Consider the following 11,110-nt stretch of genomic DNA (forward strand, 5'->3'; position numbering starts at 1 on the left):
ATCCAAAGATCTGATTTTAGCAAGGTATACAAGACGAGTCTCCAGAATTATAAGATGATTATAAACAGGTGACCATGTAGGACACCAAGGGTGCTCCAAAATCAAAATATTACCCTAAGTGGGTTGGTAAAATGAATGATCTTTAATTAAGCTCAGGGAGCAACTTAAGAATGGAAGTTTTGAAAATGGGTTGGTAAAATCCTGCAAGCAAATGGGAGAAGGAGCTTCAACGATGTTTGAAGTTTTGAAAAAAAAAACTCAAAGAAATATGGGATGTTAAGAGACTGCTATTCTATTGCCATACACATTCAAGTTAATACGCGAGATATGAAAAGACAATATCAACATTGAATTGAATAGTGCTGAACAATAAATGCACTATTCATTGATGGATTTGTATTTTTTTTCCTAGATCACATCTCATCTCGTAATGTGTTTTTTTAAGGAATATCACCGTCTTAACATCTCTTTTTTAGAATTTTTTTTCAAAACTCTGAAACGTGTTTTCATAAAGTTTTCTATGAATGTTGCTTTCCATGTGATATTCTTCCGGAGCGGCATACGGAATTGTGGTGTCAAGTGAATCAGGTCAGTGTGGACGGAGTCGTCCGTCCGGTGCGGCAAGGACCAGGTTGGGTCTGGCCGGTCCGATTTATTCATATGGATCACACAGTACTCTACAAAGGAAAAAACGCCTTATAATTTTAAAATAAGGAAAGTGCGTACAGTAACCCTTTCGATCTTGATTGTGGTGCATGCTGCAAACGAATAAGATCGTTCAAACTCCCAAGCCATTGAGCTTCCCTAACTAGTCACACCAGAAAGGATGTACTCCCTCCGTCCGGGAAAAGTTGTCCGCGTGGCGATTTTACAAAAAAACCCTCCCCAAACTTCCGACACAACCCGCACTCCTCATCTTCTCCAGTCGATGCTCCGCCGCTCCGACACAGGCGCATGGACGCCGGAGCTCCCCTGCGCCGCGCTGCTCCACTGCTCTCTCACGCGTCCTCCGCCGCCGCCGCAGATCCCTCCTCCGCCGCTCCCTTTTGCCTCGCGTAGCTCCGCTGCCTCCCTTGCCTGCCTCCCGAATCTCCCCTCTTTCACCCCAAAAATTGTTTCTTCTTCCTCCCGCCGTGTCTCTTGCTCGCGCCCACCCCTCCCTCCTAGCGTTGATGGAAGAAGCGTGGCCAGCCCTCGGCCTGGCGGCCGGCGACTCTGCCTTCCGGCCCCCGCCTCCCCCCGGCACCATCGCCCCGACCCCCGTGGCGTGGGGCGCGGCCGCGACGGCGCAGCGGGAGACGGTGGCCAAGGAGTCGTCCGCGCAGGCGGTAAGCCGGATCGTGTCCAGCTGCGCCAACTCGAGCGGCCTGGCCGTGGCCGTCGTCGACGCCAACGCCTCCACCGCGGGCCGGCTGGTCACTATGCCCGAGGTCCTCGAGGAGGTGCGCAACGCCGCAGCGCGCCGGAGGCTCGCGCTCCTGCCCACCCCCGTCGAGCCCGCCCCTGAGTTCCTCAAGGTCGAATGTTTGCTTTAGCTGCCCAGACCTCGTACTGCTGTTTTCATTTGCTGAATAGAGCTTAAGCTCTGCACTTTCATGGACTGAAGTTCATTTTACTCATCGAATTATTTACCATGTCATAGATTTCCATTCTCTGCTCTCTATTATCGCTTGATGCTCTCTGCATTGCTGTATTCAGAAATGTTCACTAGTTTAGAAGACAGAGCCAACACCTTCATGGAGTAGAATCCCTGCTCTGGTTTACTGTAGAAATGTTGATTCAGAAATGTTGTGACACGTTCAGACTGAATTAGTAATTCAGAAATGTTCAGTGTAAAAATTCAGAATGTTTTACACAAAGTTTGTCTCCTAGATTTTGGATTCATGATGTTTTTGAAAAGGACATGCCTCTTTGACTGAAATTCTGTGGACACTTTCCAAGATAATTTTTGTTTGCTGCAAACAGTAAAAATATTCAGCAAAATCTTGTTTTGGATTCATGATGTTTTTGCTTGCTCTACTCCTTGCTGCTTAAATTCTTGCTTGCTCTAATGTGTCCAGTATAATATGTTTGCTTGCAAGAAGTAGTACTCCGAAATTGTAAAATTCAGAAGCCTGTATTTCCAGCTTACAAATTTAGGACTATGTGAATAAAATGCTTTCAACTAAGAAGATAATCCGTCTTCCCATCTCCCTGCTCACTGCTAGCAAGAGTAGAAGAAGAAGAATTCCAAATAAATCCAAGATTGTTTGTGTTCAAGTTTAAAATGAATATGGACAGATTTGGAATCATGTTTAAAAAATGGACAAATGCAGTTACTGTAGCTCCCTAGGCTCAATGCTTTCATTGATGAGAAGAATCATCTAGCCAATTCCTCTCGACTGTAATTCAAATAATTCCAACTTAATTCAAATACACATGACATGCACATATACACAAGACATACACATGACACATGACACAAGACATACACCTTGCTGAGCTTGTTCTTCTTGTTGAGCTTCATCTTCCTCTTCCGGGATCAAGTTGCTTGCTTTGTAAAGTGTTCTAGACATCAGGGTAGGAGTTAACTGAATTTATACTATTGATAACCAAATATGGAGGAAGAATGTGCTAACTGAATTTACACTAAGGGAAGCAATCCAGTGCTAGAAAAACAAAATTGTCATTTACACTCGATTGAATTTACAGTATACCGAATTTGAGTGCTTACAGAAAATTGCTGCTGTTGTCAAATTACTCTACTCTCCACAGTAATGATTTCACTATCCTAATGGTTTATACTGCTGTGAAAACTACTCCATACACACACTGTCAAAACTGACAAGATGGTGGTGGAGGTGGGAATAAATGTCCCACAACATCTGCTGGAGTAGAAAATGAATGTGTGTAGTTTGCTCCACAGCAACTACACACACTGGAGTCACTACTGCTGTGTAAATTTTGAACTAACTCAAGAAAGTGAGGTAGAAAATTTAGTACAAGATCACTGAAATTTTGAAAATTCAGTTTCGAAGCTTCAGTGCATCTCAAGTCTGATTGCCACTAAATTGAGTACAAGATCTCTGAAATTTTGTTTGAAGCTTCAGTGTAAATATTCTATTTTCAGAGTACAAGATCACTGAATACAGTTTCTTCGGGGTCCTATTTTTCATTGTAAATGTTCTATTTTCAGTGTAAATATTCTCTGTAATGGAGTATTGCTTGTCAAATCAGTGTGTAGAAATTTTAGGCCATGTCTAGAAATTATGTTAGTCCAACAATATCCAACTTAATCCACAGTAACAGTAGATCAGAAATTGCTTCTACTCTAGGTGAGATTCAGTTAACTGATGAACATTGGACATTGGGGGACACATTCAGTTAATTTCTGTGTTAACTGAATCTTTTTTGCAACATTTCTGTAGAGTACATGATGCATCTTTGGTGTTTTTACATCAGAACAGAAATGTGATTTTAAGGCTAATGCATCTTTGTACAGTCTTTGTCCTGGATTATTTCTCTAGCTTTGTATCCACTGACTGAATTTCATCTACAGCTTGAGAACCAGAGTAACTACTGTATTGAGAACATCAAATTCAGACTCACAGCAGCAAATTGAACAGCACCAGTAGCACAGGCGGGAGTGGCAGCAGAGGCGAGCTAGGGGAAAAGGCAAAAACAGCATCAGAGGTCCACAGCGTCAGCGTTGCCCACCAATAGCAGTGTCAGAGGCGGGAGTGGCCGGAGTTGTCCACGGCGCCGGCGGCTGAAGATGATAAAATCGGAGGTGCAGGTGGGCGGCGAAGGTGGGCGAACGTTGGCGGCGATCGTGGGCGGCGAGCTTCAACGGGCCCGGCGGCGTAGCTCGAGGCGGGCGCCGGCGCAGGTCGCCTTCATGGCGGGTGGTGCAGGTGGGAAGCCGCGGTGTGGGTCCAAGCAAGCGGCGGCGCTGTTGTTGGTCACGCGCTGGGACGCGGCGCTGGCGTTGGTCGCGGTGCAGGTCTAGGCAGCCGGCGGCGCCCTGGTGGGTGGGTAGCCGGCGATGGCTGCAAGGCGCGGGCGACGGAGGAGGAGGAAGGAAGGAGATGGAGTTATTCGTGACGTGTTTAAAACTCTGTGGGTTTTTTTGAAAAAAAACAAATACACTGTCCCGTGGACAACTTTTCCCGGACGGAGGAAGTATGTATACAAGTCTTGGTATACAAAAAATCCATAAAGAACTAATCAAGGCGTCCCTCCTACAGTGCCTCGAAGGACTGCTATGTGACGAGTGTTCGTTCTATGGCCTTCCTCTCCGAAAAGAAACTGCGTCTCAGGGCTTCAGCCTCGCGATTCGTCAAGCTTAAAACCACCTTTCAGGCACCTTGTCTCGATTCCCACCACAGTTCCTCCCGGGGTAAGCATGGAGGACCTCCTCGAACCTTCCGGATCGAGCCCAATGGACCATTTTCATAATGGCAAATACACAATCCATCCAAATCGGGGCCTGAGCCTTAGCTAGCCATCATCAACGCTCATCTTTTCAGCGCCTTTCCCAGCCGTGCTCCGCTGCATCTGCACCTGCAGGGCGTATTTCTTTTGCAGCTCACGGAGCCTCTCCAGGAGTTCTTGGAATGAAGGGCGGCGCTGTGGGTCACTGCTCGAAGAAAAGGATGATGGGTTAGCGGGAATCGGTTTATTGCTAGTAGTACAGTAAGTAGTATGTACCTGTCCCAACAACTCTCAATCATTGATGCCCACTGAGGATCTATGTCACCCGGAATTTCCAATCTGTGGTCCATGAAACCCACGGCTCCGATAACCTGCGCCGTATGGGTCAGAATGTTACGAATTTCTTGTACTTCAGCACGGTCACATAAGCAAAAAAACTGAGTTTGTCTTAAAATGCAATGGTAGTTATTTCACTTCTAATAGGAAATCTATCATTCACCAGTAAGCTGCTACTCCCTCTGTTCTATAATTCTTGTCGTGGTTTTAGTTAAAGAAGTATGGAACGTAGGGAGTACTTATTTTGCAAGGAGACATTCTATGGCAAACATCTCAGTATTAATCTTGCCGCCAGACTGAAAGGGAGATGGGAAGATATATGAAGCAAAAATTATTGAACTTATATCTTCTTGTTGTATCTAAGTAGATTAATAACGCAGATGGATCTTGCAACCTATCACTACCTGCTCAAGGAAACATAGATACAAATTTCACAATCACATAGTCGCTACAGTCAGAATATATGATCGAAAATCGTGTGAATACCTAAACAACAGAAATACATAGCAAAATTGGACCTGCATTGTATTGAGAGTATCCCAAGGAATCTTCTGAGTAACAAGCTCCCATAGGACCACTCCATAGCTGTACACGTCGGACCTATCATGTAGAAGAAAGGAATGTATGAGAAATCATTTGCAGATTGCGGGAACATCTATTGTATTAAAATGGTCCCATTGAGCTTACTTTTCATTTGAAGGTTCATTACGTAGCACTTCTGGAGCCATCCACTGTGGCTGGATGTTAAAGCTAAGATATCAGATATTTAGAACAGAAAAAAAATAATATGATGATTGTAACGTTTCTTTCTATTTTGTCAGTCTAGATAATACATGTAAAAAAGGTAATGTTTGCTTGTACTTACTGTTCCTTTCCCAGTTTTTGTAGTAAGGAATGTTTCGATTTTGAGGCGTGAAAGACCAAAGTCCGCAACCTAATTGAACCAAGTGAATGAGAAGAGAAAGTGTAAAGTAAGGAAAACTAAGATCCAACAGTTACCTTCACAGTCCAGTTCTTATCAACCAACAGATTTGACGATTTTAGATCACGATGTACAACGGTGGGGCTGGAACTGTGAAGATAATTCATGCCCCTTGCCTGAAAAATATTTTAAAATGTATTTAAGATCTCCATGACGATAAAATCTTCCATAAAACCAAACCATGTACTTGTCAAACAAAATATAAGGTAATTTTGTCTCCATGGATTTAGAGGCCCTGGCAAGAACAAGCATGATAAATAATTGGTTGACTATTAGTGTTTCGTATCATAATCACATGAATTATGACTGGCCTTTAGTGAAAGAACCTTCAAGTAAGACACAGTAACAGACTGTAAACACGAGATATCCTGTTAGATGTAAGGTGCATGACACCATTGCCTGTACTTTTCCATTTTCTTACACTGAAAGTTGGGATATGGCCTACTATTGGGTACATAAGAAAACTCCAGTTTTTCTTCTACACACTTGCCAAAAATAATTATTTGCCTATTCAATAAATCTCTGAACCTCTGCACGTGAAGAATGTTTTATCCAGTTGTTCATTCCTCAAACTTCCATAGAATTTAACTGGCTTGTCATTTACTAGAAACTAGCTGTTCAACGTAAGTGCACTCACGATGTCTATAGCCATGTGAACTCGCCGTCTTGGATCCAACTTGCCAGTGGTTTTCCGTAGTAAGCGAAACAAGCTCCCTCTGCATGACAGGACTCAGTACAGTGTGATACATAATTAATAAGAAATATTGTCCTGAATGTTAATTTTTGAAATTCTGAAACAGAATACATCATTGAAATACCAGCCGACTTGAGGAACAGTGAAAACAACAAGTAGGCAGTTACTACTCGAACAACTCACCTAAAAATACTAACCAGATTTAAAATTGTGCCAGATAGTTAAGAACTCGGCAGTCGGCACAATACACATACTCTACTGTTATTACTCCCTATTACTTTTACTGAATGAGATCATAAGCCATATAGATAGACTGTGTAGTGACCTAATCCTTCTTTTGCACCAAGCAAAGGAGAAAGTAATTACCAACGGTAAGACATGTAGGAGATGTAAAGCATACCGTGGGAGAAATTCCGTAACAATACAAAGCCGTTCCTGAGAAGCAACTGCACCCATGAAAAGTATAATATTGGGATGACGTAGCTTCTTCATCAGTGACACCTACATATTAGGTGGAAGCAAATGCAATCATGACCACAAACTACGAAACTAGAAAGTTAACAATGTACTGTTGATTGCAACAGCCCACAAAAAAACTACATACGAAAGAAACAAGGTGAAGATGTGTCAACACTGTATAAAAAAACTATATCCTTTCTTCTTCATTTTTATCTACATGATTACATCAACATAGAATAACGAAAATAACTATCATGTCTCATAAAAAAAACTAATAGCGATTCTGTGAATACCAGGGAGTCAAATTACCAAGTATCTGACTCGACAACAAAATGGGTACACTATAGTTCTGTTAACAAAATATCCAACTGAGAGTGAACAACAAGTGTATTTAGATATGGATGTCTAACCTCTTGTCTGAAGGTACGTATCATTTCTTCTGAATATTCCTGCCTGGAGAATACTTTAACTGCCACATCCTACAGGGGCATTGATGGACATTCAAAACATATTTTTAAGGTTTAAATATTTACCCATAATTACGGTAGACTATGCATACCGATCCATACCACAAAGCATGATACACTGTTCCGCAAGAACCTGCGTGGATCAAACATGAACATGGAGGAAATGAGTGATTTCTATTTAGAAAGGAATAGGATAGCAATACCAACTTCCATGCAGCATAAATCATTTGAAGTACATGTCAACAAGAGATGTGAGTATCCACGTCTGCAGCCAGAGGGAATTGCAAATTCTCTCTCAAAAATAAAAGGAGAACCAGGGTAAAGTGAGAATTAACTACCTTCACCTACTTGTTCTCCAAGTGTTAGGTCTTCCCACAAGATCTCATAATCTAGGCAGTCTGCTTCATAATCTACTCTCTCGATAGGACTGCTATTACTACTTACAGTGCTGCTCATGGTACTACTTGTGCTGTTATTGTTGAAAGTCCACCAGGAACCTGAGACCTCATATTTGCCTGCCTGGGCGTATTCAGTGTCCTTGCTGTCTGGAATTATGATAGGCTCTAGAACTGGTACTCCCTGACGAATCTGAGTGTTCTCTTGCTTATCATGTAACGGTGGTGAAGTCATGTTATTCTTTCCACAACCACCATCGTTTTCATTTCCTTTCCAAGGCCATGATATCCCCTTCTTGGTCAATAATGCCTCTGCCTTTGAACTAAAAATCTTCTGAAATCCCCCTTTTCCTTGTCCTGAATCATCACTATTTGTTTTTCTTGAGTTCACAGGTGATTTCTCTTCGGTAACAAAGGCACCATGCAGTACATCCCCACCTGGGGTGCTTGCTTCACTTGATGTCAACTCTTCCCTGGCATCATGATCAGAATACTGACCCTGGCGACCATTACCATCCTGTTCGTCGCAACTCTGACCTGACCTGATCCGAGAACGAACTCTACTTGTAACCTTTGTAGCCTGTGTTGTCATTCTAGAAATCAAGAAAAGAATACACTAGGAAAATAAATTAAGAAGAAATACCATAAGAGAAACATTCTATTGAAACCAACAGTGCAGCCGTTTCTTTTGTTTGCTCAGAAATGCGACTCACCAAATTTGTTATCTTAGACGTGATGGCAGATTGTAGAGGTTGTTGGGAGTCTGACAAACATTTTTGTGGCAAGCTACTTCTAGGCTTGTTGTTAACTTGTAAATGGGGCTTTGCTGAATTTGGATAGGATTTCCCTACCACTGAAGGACCAACTATTTCCTCCAATATCCGTGCATCACCTGACAGACAGGTGAGGCCCACCAAGCTACCATCTTCATCATATAAAGGAGTGTTATTCACAACAACAGAAAACCGCTCTCCTGACTTGTGCTTGACAGGAAACTTCCCTCTCCAACACTTGCCCATAAATATATTACGGATAATCTCATGTGCTGGACTGAAATCACAAGGATCACAGATTAATTCAAGGAGATCCTGGCCAATCGCTTCTGATGAACAATAGCCATATAGATGCTCGGCAAATCGGTTCCTAGGTTACAGAAAAAATGGGAGAACTTAGTATTAAGATGTACATTTTTATAAGAAAATAGTGTAAGATGTACTTATTCATATTTCATAGCATAAAACAGAGATAACGGCCATGAGGTGCATCATGAAATGCATATTTCATAAGAAAAATTTCCTACTTGTTGAGCCAAGCCGGCGACCAGACAAGAGCATTACACCAATTACATGCATCACGATAAGCAAAATATTTGGGGAAAAAATGCAACCCTGATAAATATCCATCATTATTACAAAGGTCCCAAAGACATGCGGGATTAGGCACAAAGTGTTGACGTTTTTTATCCTAATCTGAGATCACAGGTCTTAAAAGGCACACATGATGCTTCCAGATTTGTTTACTTTTTTGAGAGGTTAAGTTTGTTTATTTTACTATGTAAAATAAAATACTAAAACAGCACACTATATTTTTTAGCGATACATTCAATTATGCAGCACACTATATTCAGTTTTATCACTCGAGTTAACCTAACCTTGCCATATCAAGTTCCAACACATGATAAAAGATGACAAGCAGCAACCAAAATACCTTCTAAATCCAATTAGCTTGTTCCAACACATGATATTACGATTTTATCATTAGGTGGGGCACACCATATAATCTACTCCCTCCGTTCCATAACATTGTGCATATTGATTTTTTGAAAAGTCAACCTCACAATCTTTGACCAAGTTTTTCGAGAAAAACATTTACATCTAGAATGCCAAGCATATATCATTACATTCACTATAAGTAGTTACATATTTTATATATTTGGTATTGTAGATAAAAACAATTTTCTCTATAAACTTGGTCAAAGTTTGACTTTTCAAAAAAATCTATACGCACTACATTATGGAACAGGTGAAGTATTATATTTGTTTATTAGGTGGCCCACACTATATAATCGCAGAACAGTTATGCTCAATACTGAATAAGGAAGGGCATTCAAGGTTTGTGATCTCTCCATATAGTCTTTGAAGCCTCTCTATGATATGAAAGCAAGCTTAGATGAGGCGGCACATCCCCACCCTCGGCCTTCAACGTGTATACTAACTATGAAACATAACATCCATCCTTGTGAATTTAACAACTGAATTCCTCCCAACACACAACTGGTTTCCCAATGGCATGCAAGATACGGCTAATGGAAGAGCGAATAGTTGAATGCAACCCCGAAGGAGAAAACATTGTTTCAAACTAAGTTTGGGGTCATGTCTTGATTTGTGTATAGTTGCCTGCAGCATTTGTTCACTCCCGGGCCCTATATATGAAAATGGTTCCAATAATAGTATTACAGTGCAATCGTGTGCTGCAGCAGCATTCCATCAAACAGTTGATGAGCATTGAGCAGGCAGGCAAGCAGGCAAGCAAAAGGTGCAAGGAAGGAAGCTCACCAGTACAAGACCTTGCCTTCAAGGGAAATGACATGCACGGCCTGCCCCAGCGACTGCAGTATCCTGTGGCAGTGCCTGTCGGACAGCCCGGGGCGCTGCGGGCGCGAGGAGGAGGAGGGGGATTGGTGAAGCAAGGCCAGAGCGCGGCCCCTCGACGATGTAGCCTGCTGCAGCGATTGCAGCGCGGGGAAGGGGCGGCGCGGAGGCGGAGGCGGAGGCGGAGACGCGGAGGACTGGCCGGGGATAAGCTTGCCTATCTCCCGCTTGAGCTCCTCCTGGCCCTCCTCCAGCACCCGTATCTTCCTCAGGAGCTCATCCGGCTCCATCGCCGGCCAAGAGACCAGACCACGGTGGGATCAAATCAAATGGTAGTAGGCCAAGGCACCCGCCGCTTGGCCGGGGCTCTTTTTCTTGGAGTTGTGCAAGCAAGGCAAGGCAAAGGCAAGGAGGTGGAGGCCCCCAAATGGCGGGGCGCCTTTTATTGGACGACAAATTTGGCGCAATTCGCTTCCAGGGGGCTGCCGATGGCAAGAGAAGTGAGCTCCTACACGTCTGTCCACTCTCAAGGTTCAACAATGGGAGGAAGAAGCAAGCTGCGAGGTTTTCCAGGAGGTGGAGGTGGTTCCAGGTTGTTGCCTACTGAGCACTCCTACATGATGTCTTTCCTTCTTTCTTTGCTTAGAGCTGGAGCAAATGAGATGGAATCTATCTATCCCAGTCGTCTCTTCCTTTCCCTTTTCCTTTCTTTGTGTATGGCTTTGGCTATGCACCTGTTCTTCCACATTTATTTATTTTATTATCTCCAGAAT

At 42.9% G+C, this 11,110-nt stretch overlaps 2 protein-coding genes across 3 annotated transcripts; one reads left to right on the top strand and one right to left on the bottom strand.

Moving 5' to 3' along the window:
• The first annotated feature begins 827 nt into the window (after positions 1–827).
• Positions 828–4,206, top strand: LOC125551808 (RNA-binding NOB1-like protein). The gene is made up of 2 exons (XM_048715168.1): positions 828–1,517; positions 3,539–4,206. The coding sequence occupies exons 1-2, from the start codon at positions 1,173–1,175 to the stop codon at positions 3,599–3,601; spliced, it is 408 nt and encodes a 135-aa protein (XP_048571125.1). The 5' UTR covers positions 828–1,172; the 3' UTR covers positions 3,602–4,206.
• LOC125551807 (RGS domain-containing serine/threonine-protein kinase A-like) lies at positions 4,086–11,069 on the bottom strand. Of its 2 annotated transcripts, none has more exons than XM_048715167.1 (13): positions 10,302–11,069; positions 8,460–8,889; positions 7,690–8,326; positions 7,444–7,484; positions 7,295–7,363; positions 6,826–6,926; positions 6,369–6,447; positions 5,749–5,847; positions 5,615–5,683; positions 5,437–5,486; positions 5,236–5,349; positions 4,690–4,784; positions 4,086–4,618 (listed from the first exon to the last, which is right to left on the bottom strand). In XM_048715167.1, exons 1-12 carry the CDS (start codon positions 10,625–10,627, stop codon positions 4,730–4,732), a joined length of 2,070 nt encoding a protein of 689 aa, XP_048571124.1. In that variant the 5' UTR covers positions 10,628–11,069; the 3' UTR covers positions 4,086–4,618; positions 4,690–4,729. The 2 variants fall into 2 exon arrangements, with proteins under 2 accessions (XP_048571124.1, XP_048571123.1); XM_048715166.1 differs by having other exon boundaries at positions 5,268–5,349; positions 10,302–11,067.
• Positions 11,070–11,110: the final 41 nt, after the last annotated feature.

Source organism: Triticum urartu, chromosome 4 (assembly GCF_003073215.2).
Source record: "Triticum urartu cultivar G1812 chromosome 4, Tu2.1, whole genome shotgun sequence".
Lineage (NCBI taxonomy): Eukaryota > Viridiplantae > Streptophyta > Magnoliopsida > Poales > Poaceae > Triticum > Triticum urartu.